This window comes from Callospermophilus lateralis, chromosome 6 (genome assembly GCF_048772815.1).
Source record: "Callospermophilus lateralis isolate mCalLat2 chromosome 6, mCalLat2.hap1, whole genome shotgun sequence".
NCBI lineage: Eukaryota > Metazoa > Chordata > Mammalia > Rodentia > Sciuridae > Callospermophilus > Callospermophilus lateralis.
Window position 1 is genome coordinate 138,211,213 of NC_135310.1, and position 16,130 is coordinate 138,227,342.

General features: G+C 44.6%; 1 protein-coding gene across 1 annotated transcript in view; it reads right to left on the minus strand.

Moving 5' to 3' along the window:
* Positions 1 to 245: 245 nt before the first annotated feature.
* The window catches only part of Gmds (GDP-mannose 4,6-dehydratase), a 642,352-nt gene continuing 626,467 nt past the window's right edge, over positions 246 to 16,130 (minus strand). The window contains exons 10-11 of the mRNA XM_076857845.1: positions 954 to 1,022; positions 246 to 652 (exon numbers count right to left, since the gene is read on the minus strand). Of these exons, the coding sequence (XP_076713960.1) occupies positions 590 to 652; positions 954 to 1,022 (132 nt within the window). The 3' untranslated portion in view covers positions 246 to 589. The remainder of the gene's footprint in view (positions 653 to 953; positions 1,023 to 16,130) is intronic.

Here is a 16,130-nt window from a genome sequence, read left to right on the forward strand (position 1 = left end):
GTAACACTGTACCAAGAAGGGAAAGGAATGTCTCAGGCATGGACTATGGAGGGCACTCTCTGGAAGCCTACAGGGTCTTCGGAGCCCTGGCTTGAAGGGAGCAAAACCTGGGGGAAACATTTCATTCCAAGGCATGGGTTTTGGCATTTTTGTTTGGGGCCCTTATAACTGTTTTTTATAACTTTGGAAAAACATAGTGACTCTGTTAATGCTAGTTCATAAAAAGATCATATTTAATAAGAAAAAACAATTTGAAGGCCCCAGAATTTAAGTTGTCTAAGTGACATAATTTCAAGTAAATATGTGAATATGTAATTAAAACATCTTGATTTCACAAAACCATTCAGAGGAGGCTTCGACAAAAGCAAAGCGGCCAAATCCCGGAGTGTCACGTCCCGGTTGCTACAAACCTGGCGGCCCTCGCTCCCGCCAGCGGGGACAAGGCAGTGGCGGCGAGGGTCACAGGGTACCGACTGGACTTGCCTGCCCCTCCCGGGTACATCCCAGCGCGTGTCTCCGCCTGTAACCCCGCACCAGCCGGCGCCAAGGGGACGACAGGTCGGAGGGCGCCGGGGCTCTGAGGCCGCGCTCAGGCGTTGGGGTTGGTCCTCATGAGCTCCACGTCGGCGTGCACCATCTCCCTCACCAGCTCCTGCGACCGGAGACACAGGGTGGGCGGTGAGGGAGGAGCTTCTGCCACTCTCTCCGGTGACACCCTCACCCCGGGTGGCGGCCCCAGAGAGGCCTCCCGCACCCCGCCCGCCGCCCCGGGCCGCCTCCGCCAGGCCCAGCCCTCCCTCCTCCCCAACCCGGCCCTCCCCGCCTCCCCGCCCTGGGCACCGAAGACGCCGGGCGAGGCCTCGCCCAGAGCTGCTGCCCCAAGCCCCGGCGACCTGCCCCCGGCCCCGCAGCCGGCGACTCTGAGGATTCCGCACCGTGAAGGCGACACTTACATCAAAAGCGACCCGAGGCTTCCAGTTCAGCTTCTGTTTCGCTTTGGTGCAGTCTCCTTGCAGAAAGTCCTAGGGGAAGAGATGGGTAAAGCGGGTGTGCGTGGGTCGCGCGGACACCCAACGTCGCACTGCCGTCGGCCGCGCGCTCCCTCCCGGCGCACAGGGCTCCCCCTGTCCCTTCGGGTCCCCTCCAGGCACCTTCCCTCGAGGCTCTCGGGAGCGGTAAATCCCAAGAAGGTGCTGCTCAAGCCAGCTAGGTCCGTGACAGCGATCAGTCCCAGCTTGCTCCAGCCACCTCCTCCGGCCCACCCCCTTCGCCCCACCGCGCCCCATCGACTCTTAATGGCTCTTTTTTTTTTTTTTTTTTTTTTTAAACATTAAGTTGTCAGGGACGCTACTGTGAGAACTGTTTCGAATTACTGTACTTTTCAGACAAGAGGAGGAGTAAATCATCCCGAGCCCCCTCCCCGCCCCCTCGGCGACGCTGGGCTCGGGTGGTGGCGCGGGCACCCTGCGCCCGACCTCGGGTGCTCTCATTCCACGCAAAGCCGCCAGCCACGCGGGGGCGGGACTCCTCGCGTAGAGGTGCAAGGTCGGGGTTCTGGGAAGCAGAAAGCAGCGCGCTCCTCTTTAATGGACCCGTTGAGTGTGGATTCCCAGCCGGCAGCCTGGAGCAATTCTTCTCAGGCGGCAGCTCGGGATTTTCTGGCCACAGTAAAGACAGCTCATGTTGCCTGCAGCACACCCACATGTTTATAAACCGAAACTGAAGTTTTATGAAGCAATATTTACCCTTACCATCCAGGGGCACTAGGTCTACTATTCTACTATTCTGTTTTATTCTACTCCCTAGAAAATGCTGATCTCGATCCACTGCATTTCATACCCACTAACTAGTTGCAACCAGCAGTCTGAAAACATTGCTTTCCAAGGCCCTGAAGCTTCCTTAGCTGCGGTCCTTTCCATCAGCTTCCTTTTTCTCCCAATGCTCCCAAGCAACTGGGTGGAAGATCTAGCTAACTTTTCAAAGAACCTTCAGCTCTACACAAGAGGCGGGGGCTGCCATGTGCTTGATACTGGAGTTTCTCATCCCAGCCAAGAGGACCTTATCAAAATATATTTTAATAGGAGGCCAGTGGCTTCTGATCTGCCTGCTCAGCTTCTACCTCACAGGGAGGGAAACACAAACACGCCAGGATTTCATCGAGAGTTCTAGGGGAACAAGGGAAGTTCATTTCCACTCATTTAAGAGTCTTCCTTGGAAAGAAGACTGGTAAAAGGAAAGGGGTAGAGAAGAAATTAATCCTGCATCTCAGCCCTCTCTTACCAATTTGTTTATTACAAATCTCTGAAGACTGATTTAGTTGAAGATTATGAAGAGAATTTCAAGATGAGGTGCAAGAAGAAAGAAAGAAGGAAAGGAAAAGAAGGGTGAATGAAGGAAGAAAGGAAAAATCAGACAACAAAGACTCTGAGCTACATCATTTTTAGAAGAGATGAACACTGAGCTCTTTCATACTCTTATGTTTTCATCAAATAATACAGAATATATGATTCTTCAAATAGGCAGCAGAGCATGCAGGTGGTATGAAAAGAGGCAATTTTTCAGGTGAGCAATACTGAAGATGCACACAGAACGAAACTGTCTAAAACCAGTTACATCAAGTGAAAGTAACAGATAACCAAGCTGCAGCTGGAAGCCTTTCCTGCTTACTTTCTTCAGATTCCCCTGAACTTGGCAGGCATGGGGACTTTGTTCTAGATTTATGCTGGGGTGGGGCCTGTTGGCACTGCCCACTGGGTGCTCACCTTCTCTGTTCAGCCTTCTCCAATGGAAGCATGTCTGAAACCATGCTCTAGCAGAGGACATTTAGCCATCTCACTCCCAATCATCCATCACTGTGTTTTAGGCTTGAATAAATCAAACTCCCAAAGGCTTTGCATTTCACAATACACTGAAGTACCCATTTCCTCCCGAGAGTGTTAACAAGTTTTTTTTTTTTCCCCCTTGCTGGCCTATATACAGATTCCTCAGGAAAGGTAGGATACAAAAATTAGTAATTAGCAATTTAACACAGTGCTACATGAGCTACCAATGTAAGTGGAAAATAAACCAAGTAATTTATTTCTCTTTCCTTCCCCTAAATAAATGTGTATATATACTTACACAATGCTTCTCTTTTACTATAAGAGCCACACAAAGATATTCATTCTTTTTCCCCAGAGGAAGCTGTGCAGTGTGCAGTCCTGAAGCAACCAACAGGGCCAGTCCCTCCCCTCCCTCCATCCTATAGCAGCTACACAGCTCAGAGAAACATGCTTATTGTTTAATCACATAACACTGGCTGTAAATCAACCAGCACTGCATAGGATGCAATTCATGGCTGTGAACTTATAGTTAGCAAAACCCTAAAACCCAGTTTGGCTTCAAATGATCTTAGTAGGCTTGGGAAAGGGAGCTTTGTATTGTAATTATGTTTCCTGTATTTTTCTACAAGTAGCTCATAATATAAAAACAACCAGGGAACTACAATTAAGGAAAAAGAAAAATGGTTTTCAAAAGCTTAGAAACAGACATTGCTACCATACACTGTGAAAGTATTTCATTGAAACCAGAGACGGGCCCAGTTAAACTTCCCAATTTAGTTTGAGCACAGCTCTTACACTGCAGGCTAGCTGCTCCCTTCAACCTTCTGCCAAGGCTCTGTCTCCCTGAAATCTAATTAGACCAAGAACCCTTGAGAAAGAAGAGATTGAGGTCCCATCAGAACAAAACAGTGGCCTTCCATGCCAGCACCACTAAGCTGACATCTGCTTGTGCCCAGTCAGTATGCTTATGCCCAATCAGCTTTTTTAATCCCAGAGCTAGGATGGAACCCAGAGCCTTGCACATGCTAGACAAATGAGCTGCACCCCTGGATCCCCAACCAATTTATAAAGAAAGATTAAGGACTTCCTATCTTGTTTTGTACTTAACTGTTCCTGAAGAAATTTCTTTTTCCTATGGTATCTTCTATAGTAAAGATCCAGTCATGGTTCATTTTGCAAGGTTTGGGGCACAGGCATAGTGACAGGGTCTAGGTGGTAGAGTGCACAAAGCTCTGGATGAGAGATAGACACGGAGACATTTCTTTAAACTTGGCTTCCCCTGGCCTGTGGAGAAGCCATGTGGCAGAAACTGTATTTTTACAAGGCATTCAAGTGCTAGATGCTCCTTTTATATTTAACTGTTCTTAAAACTTTGGAACTTTTACAGACCCCCTCCACTAGGGCATGACCAACTCCTGAGGACAAGTGAGAGGGATGAGTTTATCTATTTTGCTATTTTTTTTTTTTTTGGAAAGTTCATTTGCTTCTTTAATTACAGGCTTAAAGGTGTAGTATAACAGGGGCAAAAGCTGAACTAAAGTGATGATTTTATGTATAGTTTCCAGAAGGGACTCTGTGCACTGGGTGGTCTGGAGCTTTTCTGGAAGACAGAGAGAGAGAATGAACAAAGCTCTGAGAAAAATTTAAAGCATTTCTATGTGAATATGACATTTCCTGAACTCTGGCTTCTGGTGTCTTCACTGTTTTCATTGCTATTCCTTAGGTGAACTCTACAGTTTCAATATGTAATTTATTATTGTCAAATTCAATTAGGTTTAACTGAGCATTTTACAGCAGCCAACACGAGCAAAGGGAAAAAAAAAATGCCTCTGTCCAGACACCCCTTCCTTTCCCTCAGACTCCCTGACTGTTTTTTATTCATTTGACCTTTAGGAATTGTCCTCTAGCTACAGCGTGACCCTGAAAGGCTCGGCACCCATGGTCAGAGCTGCACACAGCAGCCTGGCAGAAGGGCATGTTTTCTGCAGCAATTTTTTCAGGCTTTCCTGGCTCATGTTCTTGTCATAGTGAACTGATAAAGTGCCAGACCAAATCCTGGAAAAGTCATTAAGCCAGTTCCTGAGGCCACAGTAGTTAACGGAAAATCCAGAAAAGGAGTGCCCACACTGCCATTATCTTCTCCCCTAACTATAGGTCCCTTTCCTCAAATGTCTAGGGTCATCCCTTCTCATCTCAAGATAACAACACACCTTTAAATTACACTGGTTACTTTTTTTCCTTCCCCTAATCTTATTTTCATCATTCTTTACACGTTAAATCAGTTTCCCACCACCCTACCTAAAATCACTGTAGGCAATGCTATTATGTAGATAGCACATGTATCCTATGAAGCACAGAGGATATATTTTCTTTATTCTTTTCTTGTCTTTTTGAGGTACTGGGGATTGAACTCAGGGGCACTTCATCACTGAATTATATCCCTGGACCTTCTTATTTATTTATTATTTATTAAAATTTGAAAAACAGTCTCACTAAGTTGCTGAGGTTAAGCCTCAAATTTGGCGATCCTCCTGCTTCAGCCTCCTGAGTAACTGGGATTTCAGGTGTGTGCCACCACTCCTGGCAGGATAATGTTTCTAAGCCAGCAGTCTCATTTCTTCTTTTTTTCCCTTTTTCACTGACTTTGTTTTGGGAAAATTTATTATTAGTCAAAATTACGTGTTGGATACCACATTTCCTCAATAGGTCTGCTGGTAAGGTTTGCAGAGAACATCTGTTGAGGTGGAGAGAAATTTTAAGAGTGTGAGTTCTCTTGGCAGGATGTTGTTAAATTTCTAATGTACATATTGAAAGAAATTGACTCGAGTGCTATAAATAAGAAGAAGGTGTATAGACAGAGGATGTTACTAAGGAAAACCAAGGCTGATGGAAACCAAGGTTAAACATCTTTAGGAATTTAAGACATGGAGCTGTTAGTGGCACAAAAATATATTCACTTTTTCCTCCTATTTTTCTTAGAAAAGCAAAACGAGGAATAGCTCAGGTTCTAAGGGAATACAAGAATGCCAATGAGGGGCTGGGGTTGGGGCTCAGTGGCAGAGTGCTGGTGAGGCACTGGGTTTGATTCTCAGCACCACATATAAATGAGTAAAACAAAGGTCCATTGACAACTAAGAAAAAAAAATCAACAAAAAAGAATGCCAATGAATTAGGCTCTAGATCTAACTCTATGCTAATGTACAGTGAGTAAGAAAGTTTTGCTCTTGGAGGTAATGCTTCTTTTGGAAAAGCCAGAACCATTAAAAACAATCCAAAACAACAAAACCCCAGGAAAAAGTTTTGAAGTCACAGGGCACAGCATATCCTAGTCAAGATTCAAGACAGGCAGCAGAGAGCAAGACGGGGAAAAAGTGAAAAATGACGTCTGCACTGTACTTTCTTACTGGGTGCAGATTCAGCTCTTATATCCCTCGGTTTAATCCTTCCCCTTTAATCCTTCCCAAGGAGAGTGAATCTCACAGCTGTAAGAATGGCAAAGGCGGTGTTAAGACCGGTAATGAACATTTCCCCTCTCCTCTTGACTGCTGTATATCAGCACAAATTGAAGTTGAAGCCAGGCCTCTCCTTTAATGACAAGGGGTGATAAGAGACAAGAAGAAAACAGCAGGCCATCTCGTCTGCTCAGGAAGCGGGGCTCAGGGGGACTGTCCATCAGCAGGGGCTGACAGAGGGCCGTCAGAACTCCAACAATGCTCAGTCAGCCTCAGGGAAATCGAGTCAGTCAGCACTTGTTCCAGTGAGCCCACCGTGCACTGAGAGTGGAGCTAGAGCCCGGCAGGCAGGCCCTGCACAGAGGCCTGTCCTCAGCCACTGCAAAGAGGCTGCTGTATGGTCATGGCTGGGGGCAGCTCCTGCACAAGTGTCTTGGACTAAAACCACCATTGTGGCTGGGTACTCTCACTGTCACCTCCATTGGTGGGTTTACCTAAGCCCCCTTAAAAATGAGTCAGACATGCTGGAGGATGGTGCCTGGAGATATCTTTAAGATCCCAAGCCCCTTTTTTGAAGGAAGGGGTTACTTATTCTCAACTGGTTGAATTTGTCATTTGGGATAAGAAGCTATTCAGAGTCACTAAAGAAAGAGAAAAACACATCCATCTACATGTATGTCCCAGACAACTCATGAAAAGATCTAGCTAGTGAGGCGGCAGACCTTTCCTGGAAGGCGAACGAGGATATTGTCTTCATTAGGTGTCTACCTGTCAATACAGCACAGGTGTGGTTAAAAAAAAGGTATTCATTTCATAAAAGGAGAGCTGAATTAATAGCACTAGTAGTGCAGCTTATATATGGATGCATCTTTTCATTTATATTTAAAAAATATGGTTAGCATAAAAAGAAATGTAGATGGGCAAAATGTAGACAGCCCTTTTTTCTTTCCTAAGCTATACAGTATAACAACTTTTGATAGAGCATTTAGATAATATTAGGTATTATAAGTCACCTAGAGATGACTGAATATATACAGAAGGATGTGTGTAAATTATAGGCCATTTTATATAGGGAGCTTGAGCAGCTGTGGATTTTGGTATTGGTGGAGGTGGTCATAGAACCATTCCACCAGGGATAATGAGGGGTCACTATATTTAGGGGAAACACAGAACTTAGGCCTATAAGTTTCCTTTTAAAATAGTTTTAAAAAATATCTAGAGAAAACCCTTTCAGGCTGACAGGCTTGAGACGTGAGCAGCAGTTCACTCTCCTCTGTGCAGTGGAATATATTCCCCTCCCCATTCATGCCAAGTGACTTATAGCCTCTCTTCTTCAGACAGCAGCCTAGAGATTTCCTCACAGACACCGGCTGGCTGCCTAGCCTTTGGGGCAGAGAGGTGGGGACACCCTAGAAAAGCTCCATCTACCCTGTCCATCCCTGTAGGATGATGGTAGTGGGGATTCCTGCTTGCAGCTGAGCAGAAGAAAGCATTTCTCAGAAGCTGTCCCTTTAAGCTTTTGGGAAGCTGCCTACTCACAGGTAGGTGTCTAATAGGTTACTTTAGACAATAAGCACATGAGATTTTGGGAAGTCGTCTTGCATCATACATGTTTATGTGATACTATGTGTCTCTGTTCTACATCTATAAGTTCAACAGCAGAATTAACTTTTTTGTTAGCTTGACTTCTTGATCCTGGTACTTACAGTAGCATCAGCCTGGGGAAAGTTAGTTGAATTTCTGTAACTAGAGCCCTCTCTGGATTCCTTCATTGAACTTCGTTCAGACCAGCTGATGGGGGTGGTGGCTGACTCACAGTTGTAATGCAGGGACCATTAAATGAAAGGGAGATAAGATTGTTAGTGACCTCAGCATTCCAGGCTTCAAAGTCAGCACCATCTTCCTAAGAAATTACTGGTTACTGTTAATAACTGGATCTAGGGTGTAAAGATTTACCATGCTGGTAGGAGGTGGCACAAACCCAGAGGAAAGGAGATAAAGCACTTTTAAGTGGACCGATTAGGGACTGTTGTGACATAATTGGCAAGTGGCATTCTGGACATAAGACGAAGGCTGCTTTTCTTTTGCCACTTAGTACTTTCTGCCCTCAAAGCACTTTAGAGACTTCAGTTAATTAAACCTGAAGACAATCACATTCAAGATGCAACTCAGGAGATCTTGTATCTGTTTCAGGTACCTCTTTCCTAGAGATGAAAGTTCTGACAAAGTGTCTTGGAACTAAAAGCCAGATTCATCCAGCTTATCTTTAGCCTGCACCTTCTCATCCAGGAAGGGAGGCTTAGGCCACAGGGCATCCCGAATTGCACAAGACAAAGGGAATGTTCCTTAAGCTTGTTTCCTTCTCATTTGTTAGAAAATCTACCCAACTTCTTAGAAAATACCTCCTCCTCTGTTTTGTACATTAGTACTAAAGCACATTGTAAACAACATGAATTTCTCTACAATATAGATAGGACATTTTCTCCTTTGGGGATTTTCTCAGTTTATATAAGTATACTAAGGTCTTCCAACTGGAGAATTCTTGCTTCAATAATTTATCCATCCACCCACCTGTCCCTCCCTCCTTTTCTTCAAACAGAAATGACACAACAGGGTCCTTTGAATAGTCACATTCCCTCAGTAACTTCTTCACTTCTAGGACTAATAAGGCAACTGACATCAATGAAATTCTTGCTTTTTGGCTGTTTATTTCTGGGGACTTTTTGAGGAAAAGTTAAGACCACTACTTTGACATCTGTTAGCAAGCTTCTAGAGAGACACAGAGAAAAGATGAGCGGTAAGATGGATGCATATGTTTCCCATGATGTCATTTATCTTCAGCTTGCTTCCTATTATCCTGGCTATCAGTGAGCTTGAACTGCCTGCCTGGGACCTATACAACATGGTTACCTAGCACTCTTTGTTTTATTTCTTCATAAAAAGAAACTGCATCTGTGGAGATATTTAATCCAAACCAATTAATTAATGTCATGAAGTTGTCTAGTGGTGGGGTTTTGGACTATGAAGGCGGGGTTTCTGATTCTTAGACCAGCAGTTAACAATACTCAAAGGACAAAACCTTCTGTAGAAGACAGTGTAAACTATAAACTTTATGTTACATTAATTTGAGTGGCAAAGAGTTCTCTAGATAATACTGTGCCAGTATATGGGACTGTCTGAACACCCCAATGCTGGCTGAAGAAGCCAATACAGAAGAGCATGAGTCACGTGATTCATTATATGATCTGGAATAGTCAAATTCATCTATGGAGAGAGGAATCATATCAGTGGCACAGGGGAGAGTGTAGGCTAGGAAGGTGTGGGAGGAGACTTTGGGGGTAATGGAATGTTCTTTATATGGACAGGAGTGTCAGTTACAAAGTACATGCATTTGTCAGAATTAATCAACTGGCATCATTAACATTCAGACATTTCACTGTATGCAAATTGCATCTCAATAAAAATACCTTAGTCATCACCAACAACACAGAGACATCACCAGAGAGACCTGGATTCACATCATGGCTCATCTACTTAGCTGTTTCCTAACGTCTCTGCACTTTGGGTTTTAAATCTATAAGTTGGGGGAAACACTGATTACCCTGTAGCATTTTGGTGAGAATTTAAGATTACACATGAAAAATAGTTAGCACCATTTCTTGATGTTCCTCCCTCCCCCTCTTTTTTGAGGTGCTGGGGATGGAACCCAGTGCCTTGAGCAAGTGCTCTCCCCGACTGAGCTACATTTCTAATTTATCCTACACAGATTTTCTGTTAAGGCTAGCTTACTCCTTTAATAACTGAAATATAGGAAAAACTTGTTTTCATGCAGTGACATCATGGATGAAGACATGAATTTTTTAGGTGGGTCATCCTTTGGTTTTTCTTTGACAGTCATATGCTACTTCTATCCTACACTCCAACTGTGTGTGTGTGTGTGTGTGTGTGTGTGTGTGTGTGTGTGTGCTGGGGATTGATTGAACCAAGGGCCTTGCACATGCTAGGCAACAGCTCTAAGCTACATCCCCAGTCTCAGTTTTCTTTTTAGATCATTTTCTGAATAGTCATAACCAGAGTATAGAGAATTTTGTATTCTGCTTTTCTGCAATTATTGTACACATTTCACAACTCTTGATTGTCATCAGACACTGACTGCTTCAGGTACTGGGGAAGCACCTGTGGACAAGGCAAGGCCTTGGCTGTCACGGTGCTTATGTTCCACTGGGGAGAGATGGCAAAGGAGGGAACAGAGACATGAGTGAGAGGAGGGAACTTGTGGAGAGCTGAAGGGCAACACTGATCAGGTGGGGAAGACATCCTACACAGGTAGCATCTCTGCTCAGAGATCTGAATGATGAGAAGAAGACCATCACATGGAGATCTGGATAAGGAGTTCTCTTAGGAGACATCTCAGGTGGGAAGTCCTTGAGGGAGCAGAGTCCCAGTGGCCATGTCTGCACCTCTGAGTGAGGGAGAGGAGCCCATATGAGGTTGGATAGAGACAAAAAGACAGATCACGGGGGCCTGGTTAGTCCCTGTTATAGGGCCCATGCCTTTCTTTGCAGAGACCTTGTTGTCACAAGACTTTATCCTTTGAGTCACACCCTATTGTCACTTAGAGTATTTGTAGCCTGTGGACCACTGTTAAAAAGCTGGTTGACTCAGTTGAATATAGACAGTTGTTTGAGTTTATGAGAAATGTGATTTTGTGTGTATGTGTGCATGTGTATGTGTGGTACTGGGGATTGAACCCAAGACCTTGTTCATGCTAGCCAACAGCTCTACCACTGAGCTACCTCCCCAGCCCCTTTAATTTTAAAAATTGAGACAGGGTCTTGCTAAGTTGTCCAGGATAGCCTTGAACTTGTGATCCTCCTATTTTAGCCCCACCACATCTTGCCCAATTTGATTTTCGAAAAGTATGGGATTTACTTCTAGCTGTAAGTATATACTATTTTTTTTTTGTATTGGGGATTGAACCGAGGGATGCCTAACTACTGAGCCACATCCCTAGCCCTTTTAATATTTTATTTTGAGACAGGGTCTCGGTAAATTACCCAGGGCCTCACTAAGTTGCTGAGGCTGGCTAAACTTTCAATCCTTCTGCTTCAGCCTCCTGAAGACATGTGCCACCACACTGGGTATGTATAAATTATTTTGTCCTCATGGCCCACTCTAATACATGACCCTTCTCCATCCTAAAAAATTCTGTTAGTCTTTGATGTGTTTGGGCCACATAGCCTATAAATACCTGGTCACTCCTGTAGGAATTAAATCTGCATTACTGCAATGGACAATCAGAATGATACACAGCTGCTCTGGAGGACCAGGGACTAAGGGTCTGGATGTGCTGCTCTGGCACCCACAGTGGTGTGTGATGGAAGGGCTGTCTTTTTTTTTTTCTGGCCAGATAAGGACACAGTCAGCTTCTGAGGGCTACTGGATGCTGACACACCTTCACTTCCTCCCAGCTGGAATGAAGTTGGAACTCTGAGTTCCCCTGCCTGGCTGAGAAACCTCCTCCTCCTTCCTTACCAGCTCTCAAGAGGATGAGATACGGCACTGAAACTTGAGTTCAATTCTTTTTCTTTTTTTTTTTTTAAACCATGCTCTGTATGTGTGTGTGTGTGTGTGTGTGTGTGTGTGTGTGTGTGAAGTTCCACTCATCTACAGAGGAAGAATCTGCTTTTCTTTAAAACTGATCCTTTACATCCTGGCACCGAAAGCATGGAGTCTGGGCCTCCTCTGGGTCACTGGAGAGTATGAACATAGGCGGCAAATGCTCTGATGGAAGTTTTCAAAGATGGCTACAGATGCTGCACCTGGAGTAGAGGGGGCAGGGCAGGAAAGGAGGCTAGATAAGAGACCCTAGATCGTGGTGGCTGGATCAGAGGACTGCTGGGAGGAATGCGATTAGGAAAGATGTGGGTGAACTCTGGACCTTTTCTAGAGGTACAGCAAAAGATATATGTATAGACTACATGTGGGAGTAAGGGAAAGAGGATTCTTTCTCTCTCTTTTCTCTCAAAGGCACTGTAAGAGTGTATAATGCTATAAGCAAAGTAGGAATGTACAAGGTATGAGTGTGACATTTTAGCAGAATCACACCAGCATTATTATTATCATCACATTATCTCTTTTTCAAGGAAAACTCTTACTTCCAAGATTATAAAACGGGATTCTTAGCCAGGTATGATGGTGCACGTCTATAATCTGATCCTGGGAAGGCTGAGGAAGGAGGACTTCAAGTCCAAGGCCAGCTTCAGCAACCTAATAAGACCCTGTCTCAAAATAAAAATAAATAAATAAATAAATAAAAAGGGCTGGGGATGTAGCTCAGTGACAGAACACCCCAAGTTCAATCCCTAGTACTGCAAAAAAAAATATAACAAAATAAAAAGAAAACCCTAAACACAACTACAGGGATTCTTTAAAAAGGTTACTTCTGTGAAATAACTGAAGACCTCTTATATTGTTCCATGGAACACACTTTCACATTTGGGACCTTGATTTGATGCCAAAGCCTCTCAGCTGAGGAAGTCTGCTTAACTCTGAGAAAGTAGCTCAGTTTCCACGTGTCCTGGCTATGTTCATGTGAACGGAAGGTGGAGGGGCCTGGCTCACCTTCTTCCATGAACCGAGCTGACATATAGCTTCACCCAGGCCCCAGGACAAGTGAGGAAAGGGTTAAGTGAAGCTGTGTCCCCTGCACCCTACCAACACGTCCCACTTTTATCCTCCTGCTTGCAGCAGGAGGAAGTCCGAGAGGTGGCCTTTCACATGACATCATAAAAGCCTGATTTATCACCAGCCACCAAACATCTAGAAAATCATAACATCCTTTCAGGAAAATGCAGTGGAAAATAATCTGGTTGACTTTGATGAAAGCTTTGGTGGGGACTCCATGTGTGACATTCTGTACAGTAACCCTTGGCAGGTGCTTTGTTTGCCTTCAGCGCCAGCCTCACTGACAAGGCCCAGTGTCCAAGCCACACAGCGGCCCATGATGGAGCATGGCTTTATTGTCCACAGATAAAACAAGTCTGGATCAATCACACTCAGCCAGCTTGCCTAAAACAACACCTCAGTGAATGTGAACACACTCTGAAAGTGATGGTCCGTCCAGATGTGAGAGATTATTGATTATGGGATCATAAAAAGTCATGCCTTGTTACATAACCCTCTGAGATATCATAGGAGCCAGGCCATAGCATCTTCTGTATGAGCTAATGACCTACTTTGAACTAAGCCTGTCTTTATTTACTTATTTGCAGCATGGGGAATTGAACCCAGGGCCTCATGCATGCTAGGCAAGCAGTCTACCACTGAGCTACACCCCTAGCCCTAAGCCTGTCTTTAGGACCAACCCCTTGCCTCACGTTTTCTACACAGTATTTCCAGATTAGTGCACCACTATAGCATTGTTCCTAATAAGAAAAGGGGGCTAAGAGGTTACAGGGCAGGAACACTGTGAAATGTTAGAGGAAATAAAGGGATGAGTTCTTCATGCCACAAGGAACCTTCCCCAGGAATGTCTGTGTCTCCCTATTGCTTCTCTTGCTCAGTAAGTTGGTAAACCACCAAGCAGGAACCTCTTCTTTGATGTACACAATGTGCTCTGCAAATAAACACAGGAAAGAGGGACTGAGTGGCCTGCAGACTAAGATGGCTCTAGAATTCTGGCCACGTCAATTCTATAAAAGCCTGCTGGCACAGAAAGTAGACCTATCTTTGCAGAGTGAGGTCAGTTTTGAAGGGCTTGGGATTCTTGAGTCTTGGGAATAAAGATGTTGCAAAGCTTAAGCCATAGCTGAAAACAGACTAATCTGGGTTTTTAGGTTGCCAGAAATGAAACTTGGGCCCAAAGTTACTTTCTCTTCATTTTACAGTTAACCCAACCACTTAGGGGCACAGCACCAAAGGGTTGAGTGAGCAGACATAATCTCCAGCACTTCCCTGGCCACCCTGAAGATTCCCAGAAGATTGGTGCAGGTGTGGCCCCCCCATAGGTATGTGTCTGCCATGACTGAGTAGCTAAGAGCCTGGCCTGATACCATCAGCCTAGGAGAGGGGACACCCATGGCCACTCAGGGAGTTTTTACTATGATTCCATAAATCCATGCAGGTCTGATTTCTTAACTGCCTAATCTTCCCAAGGAACTGGAACTGCACCTTCCCTAACTTACTCCCATGCCCAGGACCATCTTCTGGCCTATCACTAGTCCTCTTTCCATAGTGGCTGTGGTGGCGTAACAGCAGGACTCAAGTTCTCCTCTAGATGTGCACAGTCTGGCTTATTCTTAGCACTGAGTATGTCAAGCTGGGTAGCCAGGGGAGCCAGGTGATTTACTATACAGTCTGGTGGTAGAAAGTGGTGACAGGCTTCTCCTGGCCTGACCCCCTGCACCTCAGCCCAGTGAGGCCTTCTCAGGCATCTTATATATCCTGTGGGAAGTTTGGAGCACTAGTTTCCTCAGGGCCTTGTTCAACACACTAATACCAAACCCAGGCCTATTCCACATAGATAGCACCAGGACGCAGGCCTGAGTTTGGTATAGTGTGTCGAACAAGGCCTGGAGGGGACTGGTGCTCCACACTCTTCCCATGAAAGCATGCCTGGACAATTTGGGAACTATTCCCTATGACACTTGGAGTGCTTCTGCTAAACTGTGGTTGTAAAATGGATGCTCTTGAGTGATGCATGTCACTGATATACTCATATAATAAAAGTAAGTGGCCTGTCCTGCTGGAGACTGTGGCTGCACCCCTGTCTTTGTTCAGGGGCTTGTGCGTGAGGTTTCTTCTACAGTGGGCCAGTAAGCCCACCCCCAGATGTTCAGAACGGGTTCTCTACTGGTTCAGTGGTGGAACTGGGGATCCTTTAGAGCCAACAATAGGAACACCTTTTTATTGAACTTCTCTTTTGTGTTATATACAAAATAATTGCACACCCCACAATGTTCAACTGCCAATAGTTCTACATGGCAGATAAGGAAACTGAGGCTCTGATAAATTAGGTGACTTGTCCACTGCCACTCTGTGGTGGAGTGTGGTCTCAAACCCAGGCTTGTCTTATTCCAAAGACTAGGTTGCTAGCCCATTAATCTAGACTGCTTCCCTCAGAGGTCTTCTCTCTTTAAAGTGGGCTAATAGTTGAGAAGAGCAACATGCAAAGCCATGCATTCACCCCAAACAGAAGCTCTGGGGAAGGATGAAGTGTGTTTCCCAGAAAAGAACTTGTTAAAGACAGAGACTGAAAAAGAAAATTCAGTTTTCCTCCACAGAGGTCCAGAAACAAGAAGGCTGATGGTTAGATTACTTGTATAGATTTGATTAGGGTAGATAAGGGTAGGAGCCAAGAATCAAAAAACAAAAAGGGTCCCATCAAGAGATTCTAGCCTAAAATAAGCATAGGACTTCCTCAAAGCAGTGTACTGTGAAAAAGCTTCCTACAGTGCTGTTTTTTTTTTTCTTTTTCTTTTCTTTTCTTTTCTTTTTTTTTTTTTGATACCAGGGATTGAGTTCAGGAGCACTCAATTATTATTATTTTTTTAAACTTATTTTTTTAATTTTTTAATATTTACTTTTCAGTGGACACAACATCTTTGTTTGTATGTGGTGCTGAGGATCGAACCTGGGCCACACGCATGCCAGGCAAGCGCGCTACTACTTGAGCCACATCCCCAGCCCTAGGAGCACTCAATTATTAAGCCACATCCCCAGTCCAATTTTGTATTTTATTTAGAGACAGGTTCTCAATGACTTGCTTTGTGCCTCACTGTTGCTAAAGCTGGTTTTGAACTCGTGATCCTTCTGCCTCAGCCTCCCAAACTGTTGGGATTACAGATTTGCACTA